Source organism: Rana temporaria, chromosome 13 (genome assembly GCF_905171775.1).
Source record: "Rana temporaria chromosome 13, aRanTem1.1, whole genome shotgun sequence".
NCBI lineage: Eukaryota > Metazoa > Chordata > Amphibia > Anura > Ranidae > Rana > Rana temporaria.
The window spans coordinates 95,032,196-95,054,956 of NC_053501.1; the positions used below are offsets into that span (position 1 = coordinate 95,032,196).

A 22,761-nucleotide genomic window follows, 5' to 3' on the forward strand; every position below is an offset into this window, starting at 1 on the left:
TCGGATTACGAGCATACTTCATTCCAGGAGTATGCTCGTAATCCAAAGTACTCGTATATCAAGCAAGTTTTCCCATTGAAGTCAATGGAAATGAAAATAATTTGTTCTGCATTGACTTCAATGGGATGCAATACCGAATGCGGCCAGAGGTGGGGGGCGCCAAGGAGCGCCGAAAACGTCCGAAAAGGCCCAAAGACACTTTGGCTCGTTTCCTGCGCCCCTGTACCTCAGGCCAAATGAGGTACTGCAGGCCAATGTTCGGCTTTTCTCGGCTCCTGCACCCCCATACCTTAAGCCAAAAGAGGTACTGCAGGTCTATTTTCGGCTGTTCTCTGCTTCTGCGCCCCCCGTACCTCAGGCCAAATGAGGTAATGCAGGCTATTTAGCTTGAATTCTGCTTGTCTTGCGAGTCAACACTCGCAAACTGAGTCAGAATTAAAAAAAAAAAATTGCTCGCAAATCAAAACAAACCAATTTACTCTTAAACCAAGGTTCCACTGTATCTGATGTTTGATACACATGCCATTCTTCACTCCATTTTGGCTCAATGCTGCATATATGGGGGTTGGTTTCATACAGCACACCCTCATGGACTTCAAATGCCATTAATCACATGTAGTGTTCCATTGCACCATTCATATGTGGATTGATCTCATGCTAAAGCACAAAGGATTTATAATACTACTTGCCACATGGGGGCAACATTATCCACATGTGGATTGGATTCCCATATATACATGAGAAGATCTTTTAATGGACATTGAATGATACCCAAATTTAAACTAGTCCTGGAACATATTCTACCCCAAGACTTCCTTTTTAGGAATCCTTAAAAACATCAAGCTATGAGCTACACATTATAATATTACAATATGGAGGAGGCAATTTCATGTTTTTGATCCAGGTTATGTAGATTGTACCCCTACTTTGATAGGTTCTCTTACAATATATTCATCTTGCGATACATTGTAAATTTTTCACATTGAGGTTAAGCTCAGTCTGGTTTTTATTTCTTTATTTCTTTTTTTCTTTTTTCAAAGCTCAGTGCATGTCTAGGTGTGTTTCGGTGGTCAGTTTGAAAAAAAAAAAAAAATGAGCATTTAGCAGGAAATAGAGGAAAGTACAAGTCATATACGTGTCTCTGTTTAGTTACCAGATAGGTGAAGACTTTGTTACTCTCCGGGGACCAGACATGACTCTCCAAAGCTTTTTGCTGTTTTCTACAGGTAACATGTCATCACAAAAAATTGTAAATGTCATATCAGTTTTACTTCTCCCTTTCTAGGTTTAGTTGAGAATATTTGCTGTCTTCTATAAAGTGTTGTGTGTCAGAAACAATTTTTTAGGTCAAAGTGTACACCAAAAACCTATTGTTTAGTATGTTTCACGAAAAAATATTTGCTTAAGAAAACTGTTTGATGTCAATTTGTTGTTTTTCATACCGAGACAGCCAGCAACAACACTTCCTGTTGGAGGCTCAAAAATGTTAAGCCACTGACTCGCAATAAACAACAGCGTTGGCAGCCTGCCATGTGCACTTATTCTATTGGCCATTTGGCTTTCTATTGACATACACCTGATAAGGCAAGAAATAGCTGCTAATTGTAAGGCAGTGGTTTAGCTTTGTACATTTTAGGTTTAAATATTGTTTAAATTATCATCTTACACCTTTACTTACTTTGGGTTGACTTCTGACTGAGGTTTTAATTTGTGTCACATTGCAAGCAAAGTTCTGAGCTGTGCAAGGTGTGCTGTGTAAAGTGCATTTCTGTGTTAAAATAAGAATCAGCACAGCAAGGTAAAGCTTTGAAACAAAGTTATAATATTAGTGTAGTTTGGGTCAGTGTTGTAATTTTTTATTCCCCCATTTAGTTGGTGTTAATTATGTTTTCCGTTAGTGGTAATGTAATTCAAAACACATCCTGCACTATGTAAGCGCTCCCCAAACAGTCATTTGAAGGATAATTTTGTGTGTAAGATATGAGTGAGTTGCTTGTTTGGAATCCCGGATAGAGGATCTAAATGATCAACTAGCAACACTTCGGAGCATTAACAACTTGGAGAGGAGTTTGGACGTCAACCTTTAGATGCTGGCTTGGACCAGTATAGGGGAGGGTGGAGAGATGGAGATATAGGAGGTAGATAGTTGGGTTACAGTAAGAAGATTTGGTAAAGAAAATGTGTTAGGGTGGCTAGCCCTGAGTTCATACCCCACTATAAATATACCAGAGCTGGACAATATCAGTTCAGGGGTAGTATGGCTGGAACAGAATATATCCAGTGTAATAACTGCTAGCAGGTGTACAGGCAATAATATACCGTGCCAATACCTGGACCAGCAACCTCTGCTATGTCTGGCAGTATCTCTTCTTGCTGAGCCCCACAGGAAATGCTGGAGAGCTCCATGGACAATTACTTGGACAATCTTGCCTTAAAGGGGAGTTCCACCCACAATTTCACTTTTTAAATATAAATACCCCTGTAATACACAAGCTTAATGTAGTCTTGTAAAGTTAGTCTGTAAACTAAGGTCCGTTTTGTTAGGTTGTTAGAGCATTTAGTTAGTTTATAATCTAGAAATAGACCGTGGCCATCTTAAGTGTGGGCATCATGAAGCCAGACTGTATGACTTCCTGGATTTCAGCCTTGCAGATCTCGCACATGCTCAGTACTGCACAAGCGATGTAATAGGTTTCAGTCAGGTTTATTTGCAAGGACTACTGGGATACATGATGCCTATCCCAGAAACCCTTGCGAATAGCCTTGTGACTTAATAGCCTAGGCTAATAAGGAGGAGGAAGTAATGAAGGACTACAAAATAAAGGTATTTACAAGCAAAAAAATAAATAAAAATTGTCCATTCTGAACACTATGAGATTAGGGCATGCAGCACAGACAAACATAAAAAAATGGGTGGAACTCCACTTTAAAGACTGTTCCTGGTGAACCTTGAACTCTTTGCTCCTCCCATAAACTTCCTATTTAAGCCATGCCTTTGCACTTCCTGGTTGCCAGATTATTGTGCTTTCTCCAGCCAATATCTCTCTTGTCACTCCACATAACACATAGACCATACAAAAATGAACTTAGGGAGTTGGTCACAAGTGATCAATGGAAGGCAGATGTATTATTAGTAACAAGTATTTCTCTTTAGTTTATACAAACAAAAAGACACATTTGACAGCCAGTGCAGGAATGCTAATAACAATGTATGGAATGTAACTCGGTGGCTGAAAGAAATCCAGGTTCAAAGCAGATTAGACAAACCTAATGTAAATAAATCACAAGGACAAGGAGAGCTTAATTCTGTTATAGCCAAAGCATGTTTTTCTAATTTTAAGGACATTTGACTTTCTGACTTGAATGGTACTAACTTATTTTTTTTTAATACAAACGCTTTTATTGAGGCATCAAAAGCATAACAAAGTTATTCCGTATACAGAGATTATAGATATAAAACTATAAAGAACATACACAACATGGACGTAGTTCTATGTATTCATACATTAAAGGTTTTACCGTGTGCATGGGCGTCCGCTCCATAGGGCAAGGGAGGGCGCTTGCCCCCCCTAGAAACCAGTGCCATGATCCTCTGGGAGAAAAACAGCGAGCAGGAAGCAAGGCGGCGGCAAATCCAATTGGAGCCGCTCTCTCTTCTAGCTCCAGCTGACAGAGAGGAGGAGGGGGGCAATCGGGCGAGATATACAGTACAGCCAGCCCGCGGCTCTCCTCTCTCTGTCACAGCTCCGCTGCTCCATTTACCAGAGAACTCGGCAGCGGCACTGTGACAGGGAGAGGAGAGCTGCGGCTAGCTGTACTGCATATCTCCCCCGATCGCCCCCTCCTCCTCTCTGTCAGCTGGAGCTAGAAGAGAGAGAGCGGCTCTAATTGGATTTGCCGTGCCGCCGCCTTGCTTCCTGCTTTCCTCGCCATGATTGGCCACAGCAGAGGGCCAATCAGAAGATTCTGGGGACTGGGGGCATCATGGGAGATGTAGTCCCTTAAGAGTGGCGGCCCCAGCGTGTCCACAGACACCATGCTAAAGTCCCAGTATCATTATTATGTACATTGGTACAGATGCTGAAGTTTCTATTCTAGAAATCTACACCGATGTGGGGGGTTATTGTTGTTGCTACTGACACCAATGCTGGCGATTTTTATTGCAGAAACTGGCACTGATCCTGGGGGTTGTTATTTCCTTGGGGGTGGGCCTCCATTTTTTATGATATTGTTATTCAAAGTTGCTAGTTGCTTGATAGTTGCATCAGGTTTCTCAAACCTTCGCATGCCTGCGCTTTATGTGATAATGACTAAGCCCCTCCCCTTCATGACATTGTCAAAAAAGGACCGAGCATGGATGACCTTAAAATGATGCCTTCCCCTGAAAAAAGTTCAGCGGACGCCCATGACCGTGTGCTGTATTTCCAAAGAGAAAAATTTAGGATGAATCCTGTCTCGTTAGTCAAAATATATAGTAGTTCAGTTCACATATTCAGAAAGGGTAATTGTATCTAGAACGCTTGTATCTTATTTTGAAACCATAACCTCTAATAACTAAGTATCATCTATGTAACTTGTTGAGATCATTCTTTGTTATAACAAGAATGAGAATGAAAAGAATGAAGAGTAGAAGAGAAAAAAGAGAGAATATAAATAAAATGTAAAACAAGAGAAAAATCTGAGATATGCCATGTTCCATAAAGGGCTAAGGGCCCGTGCAATTGGGAAGAATGCTGAAGGGACGCCTCCCCCCCCCCCCCACAATCCAGTCAGCCACCATATGGTTCCCAGTGACTCCATTTGCGGTCAAATATATGCATAGTATCCATAATAGTATGATGCACTCGCTCCATTAATCTAATTGTTTCCATTCTCTGCAATACCTGCAGCCACGTCACTGTAGGAGTCTGTCAATTTAGTGCTATAGCCCATGGTACTAACTTATTGGCATAAAGCAATATTCAAACAAGGGAATATTTATGACAGAAAATTACAGTCAGCCTAAGATCGATAGTATGTAAAATATCTGAGGACCTGGTAAAAGACTATATTCAAGACTTTATTATGGATATGGTATCATAAGTGACAGCCAGTATGTTTTTTTTAAATATTGTTCTTGTCAAACCAAGTAGTTAGTATTCTTTGGGGAGGGGAAAAGGAACTTAGATTATGCCAGTGGATATCGTATATCTGGATTTTGCTATGCATTCAACACTGTACCTCATAAATATTTCATTTACATAATAGTATCTATTAGTGGGGTCCTCCAAGAGTTGATATCATGCAAATGGATATGATTGTACTTCTAGGTCACAGGTGGCAATCTGCTGCTAACAAATCTAGCAGAATACATATTAAATCGGCTTACATTCCAGGGCTTACATTCCAGAGATAAATCTATAGTTCTACCCCTACAGTATATAAAATATTGGTTCAGCCTCATCTTGAATATGCAGTTCAGTTTTGGTCATGAATCCATAGAACGGATTTTCTTGAACTAGAATGAGTTCAGAGAAGGGTGACAAAATTAAGGGGGTTGGGGGACCTCAGTTATGAGGAGCAATTACAAAGATTACATTTATTCTCTTTAGGTGATTATATAAACTGCAATACATGTAAGGTCCCTAAAGTACAGGGTGGCCCATTTATGTGGATACACCAAAAACAAAAGTTGGATTCAAAATGGCCGACTTCAAAATGGCCGCCATGGTCACCACCCATCTTGAAAAGATTCCCCCCTTACATATACTAATGTGCCACAAACAGGAAGTTAATTTCACCAACCATTCCCATTATATTAAAGTGGAAGTAAACCCTCCTATTGTTTTCAGCCAAGGAAGCTGCCATCTTGGCCTCGGTTTAATCTGCAACTGCCACAATGCTGCACATGTGATCAGTTATGAAACCAGCCATTGGATGGTTTGACAGTTTGGTTGAGAGCACAAGCAAATGTGACATCTAGCATTTCCAGCATGCCGGGAATGTTAACAGTTTTTTTAAACTATCAAAAAAATGGGTTTACTTCCGCTTTAAGGTGGATCCATATAAATGGCCCACCCTGTAGACATGTGACCACAATTTAAGACTGGACGTAAGGGGTTTAAACCCAAAACGAAAAAATTATTATATTGTAGTTTACCAATAATTAGATGTGGTTGCTGCATTCACTTTTTTTAGTCTTTTTCCCCTCTGATTTTACTTGGTGATTCAAACAGTAACACTCATCCTGTATTAGAATTTCTACCCTCTAGATCAGACGTCTCCAAACTATGGCCCTCCAGTTTTTCCGGAACTACAATTCCCACCATGCCTAGTCATGACTGTGAATGTCAGAATTTTATAATGCCTCATGGGACCTGAAGTGGCGCAACAGCTGGGGGGCCATAGTTTGTAGATCCCTGCTCTAGATTATGGGTGCTCAACCTGTGAACCTCCAGCTGTTGCAGAGCTACAAGTTCCATCATGCATTTGTCTTTGGGAGTAATGCTTGTAACTGTCAGCAATGCAATGCAACATGGGAATTAGCTAGAAGGTCAAAGGTTGAGCACCCATGCTCTAAAATAAAGGGGCAACAGAGACATCTTTGGACAACAGCATTGGTAATCTAGTGGGAGGGGGGTGTTTGATGTACTAGCAGATGTAGATACACTAGCAAACTGAAGTCAAACTCTCTCACACTTTTTAAGCATTTACAGTAAAAGTTTATTTTTATTTCTTTGGAATAAAGGCTAACCATTGTAAGCATTCCTATCAGTAGAAAATGGTTAGTCTCAACCCTCTAACTGCTACATCTGCAGGATAGCTTCCTCTGTTAAAAAAACAATAGACTTACAGGCCAGATCACCAGGTGAAAGTAAGGGAAAAAAAGTCTAGCAATAGAAAAATTTAGCATCGACCACCTCTAATGCCGCGTACACACGATCGGTCAATCCGATGAGAACGGTCTGATGGACCGTTTTCATCAGACCAAACCGATCGTGTGTAGCCCCTATTGGTTATTTATCCATCGGTTAAAAAATTTGAAACTTGTTTTAAAATTAACCGATGGATACCTAACCGATAGAAAAAAACGATCGTTTGCCAGCACGTGCCTACGTCCATCGGTTAAAAATCCACACATGCTCAGAATCAAGTCGACGCATGCTTGGAAGCATTGAACTTCATTTTTTTCCAGCACGTCGTTGTGTTTTATGTCACCGCGTTCTGACACGATCGTTTTTTTAACCGATGGTGTGTATGCACGACTGACCATCAGTCAGCTTCATCGGATAACTGATTTAAAAAATCCATCAGACCGTTTTCATCGGATTGACCGATCGTGTGTACAGGGCATAAGAATCAATAGGCTACAATAAAATAAATGTTTGCTTTTGGATTTAACACCACTTTAAACTGAGAAAGGGGTTCTTTACGCTTAGAGCAGTGAAAAAGTGGAACGCTCTTCTCCAGGAAGTGGTATTAGCTGAGAGTGTTCAAAAATTCAAACAGTTTTTTTTTTAGATAATTTACAGGTCTATGGGGATGTTTAAATTCAATAAGAGGCTGATTCAGGGATTTATCTGATTGGCAGTATGGGGTCAGGAAGAACATTTTTTTTATCCCTCTTACAATTGGCCTATGTCTTTTTGAACATTATCAACTATGTAACTATCCAACTAGTGCCACGTACACAAGATCGGGTTTCCCGGCAGACTTTTTACCGCCGGGAAAACCAAGGGGAAAGCCGAAAACCTGCTCGGTCAGTCTTTCCCCCGTACACACGAGAGGTTTTCCCGACATTAAAACTGCGATGGAGCTTTGGTCGGGAATCCCGGCCGTGTGTATGCTCCATTGCAGTTTTTCCCTGCCAAAAACCGCCGGACAAAAGTCCAAAGCTGGTTCTCTTTTTGTCCGGTGGTTTTTTGAGCAGTTTTTCCGTTGGCCGGGATTCCCAGCCAAAAGCTCTCCTCGCAGTTTTCCCGTCGGGAAAACCGTATGTGTGTACGAGGCTTTAGGTGATTTTCCCAGCAGGCTCCCTGGGACAATGCCTCCTGAACAGAGTGGAGTTCAATAGTGCTGGCAGCAAGAAAGGTAAATATATACTGTCTTCTTTTGCAGGTACATCTCTTTTACCTTTTACATTTTCTGATGATGTTACTATAAAGCCTTAATGAATGTCAAATAATTTAAAATGCTGATTTTTCTGCAATACTCATATCCACTCCAGTGCTGCCTTCGGTATGATTAGTCGTCTTGTGTTTTTTTCTCCAATTCCATCATTGGGACTGACACTTTGACAATTAGCTGGAGTTAGAATTTAATAGCCAGATTCAGAGAGAGTTACGTCAGCGTATCAGTAGATACGCCGACGTAACTCTGAATCTGCGCCATCGTAAATTTAAGCGTATTCTGGAAACCAGATACGCTTAAATTAGGCTAAGATACGAGCGGCGTAAGTCTCCTATGCCGTCGTATCTTAGGGTGCAATATTTAGGCTAGCCGCTAGGTGGCGCTTCCGTTGAGTTCGGCGTAGAATATGTAAATGCCTAGATACGCCGATTCACGAACGTACGTGCGCCCGTCGCAGTAAAGATACGCCGTTTACGTAAGGCATTTTCCGACGTAAAGTTATTCCAACAAATAGCTAGTCAATGTTAAGTATGGCCGTCGTTCCCGCGTCGAAATTTGAAATTTTTACGTCGTTTGCGTAAGTCGTCCGTGAATGGGGCTGGACGTAATTTACGTTCACGTCGAAAGTCCTTGCGGCGTACTTTGGAGCAATGCACACTGGGATATGTACACGGACGGCGCATGCGCCGTTGGTAACAAATGTCAATCACGTCGGGTCACCAATCATTAACATAAAACACGCCCCCATCCTCATTTGAATTAGGCGCGCTTACGCCGCCCCCATTTACGCTATGCCACCGTAAGTTAGGAGGCAAGTGCTTTGTGAATACAGTACTTGCCTCTCTGACTTAAGGCGGCGTAGCGTAAATACGATACGCTACGCCGCCTTAAAGATGCGGCGCCGTACCTGAATCCAGCTATAAGTTCTTACTATGTTTGTGACTGTTAAGAGAAGTATCATATTTCTCACTTTCAGGGTTTTCATAATAGTGCCACCGCCGTCTCGCTATTACGCACCTTTGGTGACCACATTTCCACCGAACTCTGCTGCTCCATTCACCTATTGGAGGCCTTGGAAATACCCAGTACTTCTGGATATATTGGACCCTGCCCCCTTCCTCCTAGAATGTAGTGCTTTGGCCAGAGAAAGGTGATTTCCGATTGTTGTCACATGGGGAGGCGAGTAGGTCATAATATTTTGAAATCTGACATTGACCACCTGAGCTCAAACAATAAATGTACTCTAGCAGGCAAAAAGGGCAGACAGAAAGTGCTGGGTAGGTTGATATTAGTGGGTAATGGAGTGGGTCATCTAGAGAACTTGATTAAGCAAGTTGATAGAATCACTTTAACCAGAGTTTCCACTAGGCCTTTGGTCCAAAGGTTCTAAAAAAAAATCTCTATGTAAAATTGTCCTTCAACCACTTTATTTGTACCAATTACCTTACTTTACCACTTCACTTTATATCTTTCAGCCTTGTCTGCAGGACTTGGTCTTTATCTTCAGGAGGTCCTCTTTGCACCAACAGGTGGCTCCGTAAATGTCTCCTGTTTGGCCGACTGTGATTCACTAACGAAGATTAGAAAGTTCTACTGGTTTCGGAGAGTTTGGAAAAAGCCTGAGGCCCTGGAAAAAATTACAGATTGTAGACAAAGCAATGCCACAGAGAAGTACAGTTGTAAGCAGGAAGACACCAGACCTCTTCTAGAAGTGAACAACATAAGCACACTGGACTCTGGAGTATATTACTGTGCTTTCTATCTGAGACATAATATTACTTTTGGTAATGGAACAACCCTTATTGCCAGAGGTCAGCCATGTTTACTTATTATTTTACATAGAACTCCAGGTAGGTTTAAAGCTCAGTTTAGTTCTCATGTATTAGCTGAGAAAATACGATCACATTTGATTTAACAGTGGACTATGGACATTTATCCATTTTAAAGTGGCCCTGCACTTAAAATTTCCTATTATAGGAAATGTCTAGAAATGTTAAATATGCCTATGCAGTAACCTGAAAGTTTTTCCTTTTGTCTTAATATCCTCCCAGTGCACTTCCTGGTACATGAGGGTGCCTTGACACTCCTTGACCATACGCCTCATAGCTGTATATCTGCAGAATGAGAGCCTGTAAGGCACTAATGTCTCTGTCTGATAGTCTCACTGGATTTGGAATGAGATTTAGTGATGTCACTACTATGCCAGACATCCAACTTTTTGAGGTAGGATAAAAGCACACAATGGGGGGATTTACTATACCCGGAGAGTGAAAATCTGTTGCAGCTCTGCAAAGAAACCAATCAGAATCCAGGTATATTGTTAAAGCTTAATTGAACAAGTTGAAGTTAGAAGCTGATCGTCTACCATGCACAACTGCACCAAAATTCTAAGTGCTCTAGTTTTAGAAAATCTCTCCAATATAGTATATAGGCAAAGGTCACACTCGTGCTACACCTCTATATGACATACAATTATTGGTTAGCCCCAACGGTGCCTTTTTATCACTACTTTTCCTTTATCCTGCCTTTTTTTTAATTTACAAGTGCAATAATTCAAAGGTTTGATAAGAGGTTTGGTGCACTTTTGTAGTTAAAAAGGGCCAGATTCACATAGCCTGGGCGCAGCGTAACGTAACTGGTTTAAGTTACACCGCCGCAATTTTTCCAAGTTAGTGCCCGATCCACAAAGCACTTACCTGGAAATTTGCAGCGGTGTATCCTAAACCCGTCCGGCGCAAGGCGTGCCCAATCGAATGGGGCGAGTCCCATTTAAATTAGGCGCGCTCCCGCGCCGGACCTACTGCGCATGCTCCGTTTCCTAACTCCCGCCGTGCTTTGCGCGCCGTGACGTCATTTTTTTGAACGGCGACGCACGTAGCGTACTTCCGTATTCCCGGACGGCTTACGCAAACGACGTTGATTTTTAAATTTCGACACGGGAACGACGGCCATACTTTAGACAGCAATACACTTGCTGACTAAAGATAAGGCACCAAAAAAAAAGTGTAACTTTGCGACGGGAAACTATACTAGCGGCGACGTAGCGAACGCGAAAAACCGTCGTGGATCGGCCGTAACTCCTAATTTGCATACCCGACGCTGGTTTACAACGCGAACTCCCCCCAGCGGCGGCCACGGTACTGCATCCTAAGATCCGACAGTGTAAAACTATTACACCTGTCGGATCTTAGGGATATCTATGCGTAACTGATTCTATGAATCAGTCGCATAGATAGAAACAGGGATACGACGGCGTATCAGCAGATACGCCGTCGTATCCCTTTTATGAATCTGGCCCAAAGTATTTAATATATAAGTCTATACATCAGCCAAAAAGGGTTTCCTGAGGAGAGAAATGAGAAACAGGTATTTGGTTTCAAAGAGGTACAATTTTGAGCTATGCACTGTTCTCCTTGTTAGAGAGGAAACTCTCCCTGCTTCTGCATCACGCTTTCTTTGGGTCTAAGCTTTCTCAACCTCTCCTGCTGCTTCTTGTTCATTACCCTACCGGTCATCAGACCCCAGTCATCATTGAGCCTTTTCTGATATGAGGGCACAAAGTCATGTCTGTCTTAAGATGGTCACCTTCACACAGTTCAGAACAAGGCATGAAAAATCGGTAATGAAGAAAGATCAGTTACAGGGAGATTATGATAGGACCCCTCCCTGAGCCTTTGTATCTCCAGCCCTATGAGCATCTCAGCTGTTGTGCCACAGGTGGCATCGTTTTATACCAAAGCTGCTGTGTGGTGAAAAAAAAAAAAAAAAAAAATATTGCTGTTCTGAAGTTTATGGAATAGAAAAAACTGTGAAAGATATCCGGAGCGATTACTGAGGTTTAACTTTGCAGAAAAGGTATTGGGAGACCAGACTTCCCATAGGCTTCATAAGACTGGTGGAAAACAGTCTTTACCTCTGGTAAGCGGCCAATCCTCTTTTCACAAACTGCATGGGTGAACACCTTTTTCACAGCAATCAAGATCTCATCACATTTTGCTAATTAAGGACTCTTTTTCACTTGATTGAGACACATTTTTTTAAGATTGGGTTTCTAAACGGACTTTGCTGTCTTTTCCATCACATATTCATTTTATTTATTTTACTCATTTGGTCTCTTTTCAAAGAGCAATTTTTTTCTTTTCTTTTGGTTTCACTGCTATTACTTAATTGTATATAAGCATTTTATCACTAATATTAGCGCTGCACTGCTTTTTACATTTATGCTTGTTAATTTGTTGTACACATTTTAGTGCTAGCTGCTATATACTTTTTCTTTGTTTGTTCATAACATCACTTATCACAATTTTTTATCATAACAAATTTTTAGCGCAGCGCCAACCCTTTGGGTTTTCTTAAATTTTACTTAAAATATAATACTTATATTATATTATATTTATGAAAAATTATATACAATTTATTCTGCACTAACTAATCTTACATAAACTCACATTTACAGATATTTCCATACCCAATGGTTATATCTATCTCTTGGCTCCTCAGTATTCTCCTCCTCCTTACAGTACCATCCAGCTGGCTTGTGTAGTCAGGATGTCTTTAGGTCACGTGACTTGGAAAATCTCTGGAACACGTCACAAAGGTGATGTCATCACTTTGGAGGAACCTGGTGGCACTTGGACTGTCCTAGGGCTTTTCACACTTTCCAGAGACACCTGGGACAATGGACGTCACGTGACCTGTGAAGTCTGGCTGAATTCTTCTCTTATCATGGTCCCCTGGGAAATACCAACAAGAGGTGATAATACTACACTTTATTAGATTTTCTGCAGAAATGTTTTGCTTACATTACCCTTACTGAGTTACAGAAAACAGCTAAAGGGTGAATAACATAAATTGTCAACTGACCTTGAAAAGTAGTGTACAAAAGTGCTATAATATTATATACACACACATTTATTTTAAATAGCCAAAGGCTGTGTTTCTACAGGCTCAGGAGCATGCTGCTGGAAAGCCAATAGAAAGTGTCCACAGGGAACACTATTTATCATAGAAAAACGGGGACAGGAACTGGGTAAAAAATTTAAGGAAACACAAATGATTAGAGCAGTATATGACTGTGCATCTGATATAATTACGATCAAAGCAAACTGGGTCACGCTGGCACCTGACCCCAGAGAGAATTAATAAACTTCACCCAAATAATTCCCCGCTATGTCGGAAGAACTGCAAATGGGAACGACAATACATATATGGTGGGAGTGCCCAAAAATAAAAGCATATTGGGAGAAAATCCGAGAGTATATTGAAGTAATAACTGGAGAGAGGATTCCACAAAACCCCTGGACATATTTGTTTCACGTTACAAATAAAACAAAAAAACAATATTAATAAAACTTTGGTCCTGCCCCTGCTCAACAAGGCAAGAGGTCTAATCCCAAAAAGATGGCTACATACAACAAAACCGACCATAAAAGAGTGGATACAACAAGTAGACCATACCGGCGAAATGGAGTACTGCGGAGAGCAGGGAAGGGAAGAAAGATATAGAGCAACATGGGAGAAATGGAGAGTTTTTAAATTGTCAGATAAATATGCGCAGGGAATGACTGAAACGGACAGATGATGAAGTAGAAAAAGAAGGGAGGATGACAGTACAGGCAAGGGAAGGGGGGAAGTGGGTTATGGGAAAGGGGGGAGATGGTTAATGGGGATAGAAAAATCTGGAAATATGAATGTTCTTTTATTTATCTTCTCACACCAGTGTGGGTGTGTTTTGTATATGAATAATTTCTCAATAAAGAATAAATTAAAACTAAATAAAAAAAGAAAGTGTCCACATCATTCAGGCAGTAGTATAGACACCCAAAGAGAACCAGATGCCCCATACGTACAGTGTTAATTTTGTAGACTAAAACCTTTTAGTCGACTAACTTAATACCATTTTAGTCTACTAAAATACGACTAAAACAATTGAGATTACTAAAATACAACTAAAACTAAAATTGTTATTTTAGTCAAAAGACTAAAATGGGACTAAAACTAAAATGCCATTTTAGTCAAAAGACTAAAACTAAATTAAAATTTGACGTCAAAATTAACACTGGTCTGTAGTGCATGTTCATACCTCAATAACATGAATAATAACATATTACATTTTTCACTCCAGCAGTATATAATGAGTTTGGAAATTGTAGAGAAATGCAATTTCTCTACATGCATTACATTTTAACTACACCCATTCGATTTTAGATGACTAAAATGTACTGGAGATTTTAGTTGACTAAAATGTCCTGGAGATTTAGTAGACTAAATACGACTAAAACAATTACAAAAGACTAAAATGGGACGAAAATGCCATTTTAGTCCTAAGACTAATGCCGCGTACACACAATCGTTTTTTGGCATGAAAAAAATAGACGTTTTAAAAAAATGTCATTTAAAACGATTGTGTGTGGGCTTCACATCATTTTTCGGGTTCTGAAAAGCGTAAAAAAAAAAAAAATGGAATATGCTGCATTTTTTAACGATGTTTTAAACTATGTCGTTTTTTGTGTTGTAAAAAATGGTCGTGGGTAGGCTAAAACGACGTGAAAAACCCTTGCATGCTCAGAAGCAAGTTATGAGACAGGAGTGCTCGTTCTGGTAAAACTACCGTTCGTAATGGAGTAAGCACATTCATCACGCTGTAACAGACAGAAAAGCGCGAACCGTCTTTTACTAACACAAAATCAGCTAAAGCAGCCCAAAGGGTGGCGTCATCCGCATGGAACTTCCCCTTTATAGTGCCGTCGTACGTCACTGCTCTTTGCTAGAGCATTTTTTTAAAACGACCATGTGTGGGCAACGTCGTTTTAATAATGAAGTTGGAAAAAACATTGTTTTTTACATGCCGAAAATCGATCGTGTGTACGCGGCATAAGACTTGGGCCCTTAATGTCACATGACTGAGGCTTTAGGTCAGTCAAAGATAGGCAGATATGTAGGATTTTTTTAGATGGGGGTGGAGAGCTTGGAGTATAACAGTAGGCCTGTAAATGAAGCTTCACTAGAGTTGCTGATCTTGGGTCCACAGAAGAGGACTATTGGGTCTGCCACCTAGAGAATACAGATAGGTGAATGCAATAATAGGACCAATATGTTTTATTCAAGTTAAACGGTAAAATCTGTCAACTTTTTTTTTTATATTTCAGGATGTACGTAAAACATTGATGGGCAAACATGGACATGGACAACTAATCTCTTAATTTTCTAGAAGTCTTTGACATCATACTAACTGGCTCTATAGAAGCACAAAACTATGGCACCATTCTAAGATTTTTTTAAGTAGGAGCCACGTAAGACACTTGAGGGTGGGGGCTGAGATATATAGTATGTATATATATAGTAAGGCTCCTACATTATTTGGCTGGACTGAGGAAACATGTAATATATATTTCATATTTGCCTTTCTACTCAATTGAAAGTCTCTAAATAAAGAAACCCTTAAAACCTTTTAAGAGGAAACAATTGGGTGTACCTCTGGACTTTGTTAAAAATAAAGTAAATTGGATTATGGTAAATGATAAACTCACACATATACTTCATAATAATTCTGAAAAATTTGAGAAAATCTGGGATCCGTGGATTCACTTTATTTCGGTTCCTTAATGAGCTCTGGGTTGACCCTCTTCTACTCTCTTACTTTTCTACTTTTCCTTTTTTTTTTACTATTTATTATTTTTTTTTCTTTTCCTTATTTCCTCTCTTTTTCTTTCTTTCTCTTTCCCTTTATTAATTCTTGAATGTACTTGTTTTCGATTTGCATTAGGTCATTTTAGAATCCTGCCTGCTCTTTAGACTCTCAGGAGTTTTATACAGATTCCATGTTATGTATCACGCAGTATTTCTTTTTGATACCTACCCCACTTACGTATGTTTTTATACTGGTATCTAGGCTCCTATAGGGGTTGGTTTTGTTTTTGTGCTATTTTTGTTCTTTTCTACACAAGGTACTGATATTGTGATGATTAGAAGTACTTTTCTTTGGAAACTGTATTGGTTTAAAAATTGGCCTTTGTATGCTGATTATTCTGCTCTTTTCTTTAATAAAAACATTAAAATATAAAACCTTTTAAGATATGTGTCCCTTTGTTTGTCAGGTCTAGATGTGTTTGTTATGGTCAGTTTGAAGAAAGGAAATTAAGTATTTTCCAGGAAACAGAAGAAAGTGCAAATCACATGTGTTTTAGTTTGACCTCAAGAAGAGATTAGATGGATACTATATACACTATACTCCAAGGACCAGACTTGATTCTCCTGAAAATTTCGCTTTTTGCTATGGGTAACATGTGATAACAGACTTTAAAGTAGAACTAAAGGGGAAACTTTTTTTTCCACTTTGGATAGCATAAGTGAGGGTTATATCCCCTGTCAGTTTTTTTTAACCATCTGTGTCCCATTTCCCTTCACTTCCTATCCCATAGCCAAAACAGGAAGCGAGATAAAATCCCTCCAAAGTGAGGGAATCCCTGGTTGTCACCAGAACTAGTGCCCCTAATGAAAGATTTTCCCTCTATTACTATGTTATGTGAAAGTCGACATTAAGGCAGAATCCTGGCTTAGAGATGAGCCTTTCACTGTGTGCAGCTGTGAAGCAACATACAGAGTCCTTCTGTGAAGCACTCTCTGTCTCATTTTCCTGCATGTCGTCACCAATGCCTGGTTCCAATCTTCGCTGTCTGGCTGCTATTACTTTCCCACCAATTCATGGTTACCCATAGCAGCTACACCCTTCCTATCAACTATTTTGCTGAGTTAACCCTTTGTGGTAGCCCTCTGTTTCTTTCCTCTTCACCTCTGTATGTGCTTTACAGGCCCTGTTCTTTGATATGCCATGCATCACCATGCACCCCTTTTGAACAGAGAACACCTTTACTTATCACACTGCAACAATACAGTCCAAAGTGCTTACAGTTCTTCTCTAACCAAGACCAGCACTACCATAAGGCAGCTTTTGGGACCAAGATAGGGGGTGGTAAAATCCCCAGTCACTTGCACAGGCGGGTAAGCTGGCTCCTCTCCCCCATCTCTCAGCACTTTCTTCTGGGTTGTTAGTCCCTCTAGCCCAGTGGGAAGGTCTGTTGCCTGCTGGCCTCTTGCATTATGTAGCGCTGTGGTCCCCTCCTGGCTCTGTACACAGGCAGAGTGTGGGGTAATGTCATGACTCCACCTTTCGTAGACTGCGCAAGAGCAATAGGAGAGCCAATAGGAGAGCTGGCGGGTCGCCAAGGGGCAGAACAACACGTGGACACTGTTGCTATAGCGAGGCAATGCTAGAAGTATCCCTGGAAGCAGAACTGGTACTAAGGGGAGAAAGTCCTGCATACAGGACAGTCTATATAATGTACAGTGTCAGCAGGGCACATATTGGTCCTATACCCTGACACCATAATGTACATTATATACAGAGCAGTCTGTATCCTGACACCATACTGAACATTATATACCAACTGGTCTTGTACCATGACACCATATTGTACATTATATATGTCAGAACATTTGGGGTTAAAAGAATACATATAAAGTTGCATATTGTATATTTTTCATATTGTTCCTACTCATATATATTATGAACAGAAGGGCAGCCATATTCTCTCTAAGGGTTGAAATTAAGTTCATAAGCTCATGAATAGACAATGATTTTAAGTCTTAACAAGAGACTATGGATGTCTTGTTATACCAAACTTCCCAGACCATCAATTCAAAGGTTTGACACTTGAAGATAGGATGTTGGTACGGGCTAACACAAAACAGCATAGTATTGTCTTTGTATAATGAAGCCATGGGGCTTATTCACAATTCCTGTGGTATTGTCTATTTTAAATAATGTTCCTTTCAAATGTCTTCACAGTATATCTATGTATTGATTATATATATAAGTGTAAACCCATTTATACATGTATATATTATTACAAGATGTGAGATCCTAACTGTAAGAGACATTAGAAGCTGTATTTGTCAAGTAAAAAGATGAGTTGCGCTAGGAGTCGCAACTTAATGCGAAAATAATATAAATAAATAAATGCATAAATGAATAAATAAATAAAGTGCTAGTGCAAAAATTGCAAAAAAAAAAGGAATGATGCCCAAATAGTCATGGAAAAAACCTTTCGGAGTAAATACAACAATCTGCTATTTGGGACCAAACGCTTAGAAAACTTTGTTAGTCCATTAGAATTGCATACTAATCAATTGTTAGGCAGTCCAAAATGAGAGGGGAAATCAACAGCAGAACCCCAAAACATTTGAATGTCCAAATAGATGGGCAAAAAACAGTTCCAGAGTAATAAAATGATCCAAATATTGAACAGCCTCTGGTCTCTGGTCAGAAGAAACATATATTCCCACCGAGAGGTAAGTAAGGGTGTGCTCTTACCAGATCCACGATCATAAAAAGCGTGTCGATCCACTCAGGTCATGGAGAGAACTCGGTCACAGCTGACAGGCAGAATATCCTCTCCAATGTGTTTAACGGCTCCACGTCCATCCGGCGAACCAGGGGAAGAAATAGGCTCAGAATGTGAAGTACCGTCAAATATTTAATAAAAATTGTGCAACATATACACAGCGGTACATATAATTTAAAATTGCCGGCTAAAACAAGCAAACAGATACAAATAAAAAACGTGCATCCGGGGTCACGTAAAACGCAATGACGTTCGGTGCGTGGCTCCGCCCTGATCGATTTTGCCACAGATGGCGTTGTCAAAGGGCACGGGCGACGCACTGAACGTCAGCCTTATATGCCTACAGAGCAGGCAACCAAGCCTCTCTCTCAGCTAGCAGCCTCCAATCAGGAACGGCCGCAGGATCAATGAACCCGGAAGGGGAGGATCTGAATGACCCAGAACTTCCTACCAGTAAGACCGCCCTTGACATAGATAGGACTATCCTATGTCAGCAGGGTAAGGTCCTACCTCATGAGGATATTCTCAATGGTCAACAGACATCCCACCATTCACTTCATATGAATGTTTTAGTTAAAGAGTCACTGTCTGTCACATCGTATGTTCTTACTATACATAAACAGATAACACCATATTAACCTAAAAACGGGTAAATTCATGTCACCACTTTATAGCATCTATTAAAAACGCCAGAAAGATAGCAGCATGAACATTATACCCAAATTAATATCATATCAGCCAAAACAGGGATTTTAATATCTGAAAGAGAAATCGCAGTTGGCTGACATCTGTATTCTCCTTATACATTAAAATCATAAAGGTCAAAACATAAAAAATCTAAAAATTAATAAATCTAATATATCACATTGAGAGCCCTCTAGTGGTTGATAAAGAAATTACATTGCCATTTAACCAGCATCTGTGAGTATTACAGGTAGGTAAATCCCTATTGGAGACAAGAACAATCCCCAGAAGGATAACCTACCTCCCCAAGGGGTCCCACACGGATCTTAAAGGCAAAAAATTAAACCGATAATCGTATACTATCCTCATCTTTAGTATCAAATTTCAATAGTATACAATCCTCAGATGGACCCAGAAAATTGGAGTGGCAAGAAAGGGGGGAAGAAAATGAATAGTTCAGCAAGAGATCACTAAGAATTGTCTAAAAAGGCATTGACCTCTATGTCCACATTCAAACCCTGCGGTTTAAGACATTTCATGCGATATATCCAACTCATCTCGAGTTTTGATATCGCTATCCTTTTTGATCCACCTCTCCAGTGGGGTTTGAGGATGTCAATGGCAATAAAGGAAGTGCCACTAGGATCCCTGGCATGCACCTCCCTATAATGCCGAGAAACAGAATGTTCTCTAAATCCTCTCCTTATGTTCCCAATGTGTTCATTGACCCTTACCTGGAACTTTCTTACAGTACGTTCAACGTACTGTAACCCACATGGGCAGATAAGTAAATAAACTACATGGGTCATAGAGCATGTAATAAAAGATTTGATGTTAAACACTTGTGAGGTGCTATTTGAAATGAAATTCAAGGTCTTGCGTTCTTTAATGGCATTGATTTTACATACCGCACATTTTTGGCATTTATGGTAGCCAATTATATTTTGAAAGAACATGGGTTTATTCAATGGTGGATCCACGACTCCTGGAGCCAGAGAATCCCTTAATGAGGGGACCCCTCTAAAGACTACCCAAGGTTGTTCTGGTAACGCAGGGCCAAGGATAGCATTCTCTTTGATGAGATGCCAATGTTTCTTAACCAGTTTTTTAATTAGATAGTGCTGATTTGAATAACTAGTGATGAAAGGAGATATGTATTGATTATTTTCCTCACTAGAAACGCATTTATCCTGCAACAACACATTTCTATCGATAATTTTAGCTTCTCGCGTTTGTTTAAAGAGGTCTGTTTCCTAATACCCTTTGTTTAAAAATCTTGCAGTTAACATTTTGGCTTGTTCATCGAAGTCTTCCATCTTGCTGCAATTGCGTCTAAGCCTCAAGTATTGGCTCTTAGGAACCGAATCCAGCCAAGCCTTATGGTGACAGCTGTCACGGGGAATAAAGGAGTTGCGATCTGTCGATTTAAAGTATGTGGACGTCACAAATTGACCGTCCTCCACCCTTATTTCCAGATCTAAAAAATTGATCTTCTCCTGATCTGCCTCATACTTAAATTCAATCCCCCTATTGTTGGTATTGAGACAATCCATAAAGTGAACCAGAGACTCCCTGGATCCTCTCCATAGGAGGAGGACGTCGTCTATGTATCTAGCCCACAAGACCAATTCTGGTCTGCGGTCAGCATAGACAACGTCCTCCTCCCATTTCCCCATAAAGAGGTTGGCCAGGCTAGGGGCAAATTTAGCCCCCATAGCGACCCCCCTCTTTTGTAGGAAGTATTTGCCACCGAACCAAAAAAAATTGTGAGTGGTTGCAAACTGTAAAAGATCCATAATGAATCTTTGCTGGATCTCCAGCAGAGCAGAATCCCTTTCCAAAAAATATTTCACAGATGAAATTCCCCAATCGTGGGGTATGATGGTGTACAGAGACGTGACGTCTGCTGTAACCAACCATAAACCTTCCTCATGTGGGATGTTGTTCATTATATTAATCACATGTTTACTGTCGCGGATAAAGGCCGGTAAGGCCCTAACCAACGGCTGAAGGAACCCATCGATATACTTACCTGCCCTAGAAGAGATGGAATCTATTCCACTAATTATCGGCCTCCCGGGAGGGTGGACCGGATCTTTATGGATCTTGGGCAGGTAGTATATCACTGGGATCCTTGAAGAAGCTGGAACCAAAAAGGCTTTTTCTTTTTTATTGAGAACTCCAGAAGTATAACCTTTCTTTACTATTCCAGTCAAGACTTTCCTATACGATGGTCTGGGGTCCTTGGGGAGTGGTAAATAGGTATCCCTATCTCCAACTACATTACCAAGTACCTCGAGGTAATCAGACTTATTAAGTATCACAATTCCGCCCCCTTTATCAGCGGGGCAGATCACAATGCTTTTTTCCTCGCAAAGTTGGTCAAAACCAGCCTGCAGGGATTTATTGAGTTTGGTTTTCCTAACATCAATTTTTTCGAGATCCCTCAAAAGTACATCCCTAAAAACCTTGATGTTAGGTGCCATACCTCCAGGGGGGTTGAACAAGGAGGCATTCGAAAGATTGGAATGTTGAATTTCCACATCTGTATTGATGTTAAGGAACGCTATGGCAGGTTTAGAAAGAAAAAACCTTTTCATACTTAATTTCCTAGAAAATTTATGTACGTCCATATGCGTCTCAAATTTATTTAGTGTTTTAGGTGGGGCAAACTTCAATCCTTTATCGAGGAGAGTAACCTCCTCTGAGGTCAGCGTGACAGTGCTGAGATTGAAGATCCCCTGACCTATTGTGTTCTCTTTCTTTTTATTCTTTGCTTTTTTCCCCCCTCTACTTCCTCTTTTCTGTCTACCCTTCTTAGTTGGTCTTGATTGGACCTGGGAAAATCCTGATATTGATTCGGTTCTCGATCTCTCCATTGGTCTTGTTGGTAATAAGGGTCATATTGGTTAACAGGTCTAGAGGGGTAGAAGGAGGTAGAAGGCATTGAAGGATAGTAATAAGAAGATGACCTATCATCTCTATTCCATCCACCGGAGGCACCCAACTGTTGATAGGGTCCCCCGAAGGATCGAAATTCCTGTAACGGTTGGAAACGGTTACTCACTGGAATAGGATAATCATATCTGGCTCCTTCCTGGGGTCTCCAAGAAGGTCTCCCAAAATCTCTTACTTCCCGACGAGGGGTTTCTGGTTTCTGTACTTTAATTTTATTTCTCCAACCTGGACCGCAGGGTTTGAATGTGGACATAGAGGTCAATGCCTTTTTAGACAATTCTTAGTGATCTCTTGCTGAACTATTCATTTTCTTCCCCCCTTTCTTGCCACTCCAATTTTCTGGGTCCATCTGAGGATTGTATACTATTGAAATTTGATACTAAAGATGAGGATAGTATACGATTATCGGTTTAATTTTTTGCCTTTAAGATCCGTGTGGGACCCCTTGGGGAGGTAGGTTATCCTTCTGGGGATTGTTCTTGTCTCCAATAGGGATTTACCTACCTGTAATACTCACAGATGCTGGTTAAATGGCAATGTAATTTCTTTATCAACCACTAGAGGGCTCTCAATGTGATATATTAGATTTATTAATTTTTAGATTTTT

The 22,761-nt window shown here is 40.4% G+C and overlaps 1 protein-coding gene across 1 annotated transcript; it reads left to right on the top strand.

Moving 5' to 3' along the window:
- The first annotated feature begins 1,192 nt into the window (after positions 1–1,192).
- LOC120920082 (immunoglobulin alpha-2 heavy chain-like) lies at positions 1,193–15,464 on the top strand. The gene is made up of 4 exons (XM_040331996.1): positions 1,193–1,226; positions 9,585–9,920; positions 12,566–12,862; positions 15,258–15,464. The coding sequence occupies exons 1-4, from the start codon at positions 1,193–1,195 to the stop codon at positions 15,266–15,268; spliced, it is 678 nt and encodes a 225-aa protein (XP_040187930.1). The 3' UTR covers positions 15,269–15,464.
- The last annotated feature ends 7,297 nt before the right edge of the window (positions 15,465–22,761 follow it).

What these genes read in the sequence shown, in the direction of transcription:
- LOC120920082 (XM_040331996.1), top strand. Translation starts at nt 1,193, where the DNA reads ATGACTCTCCAAAGCTTTTTGCTGTTTTCTACAG. An exon ending in CTTTTTGCTGTTTTCTACAG is followed by an intron (nt 1,227 to 9,584) that starts GTAACATGTCAT and finishes TATATCTTTCAG; the next exon opens with CCTTGTCTGCAGGACTTGGT. An exon ending in AACAACCCTTATTGCCAGAG is followed by an intron (nt 9,921 to 12,565) that starts GTCAGCCATGTT and finishes TCACATTTACAG; the next exon opens with ATATTTCCATACCCAATGGT.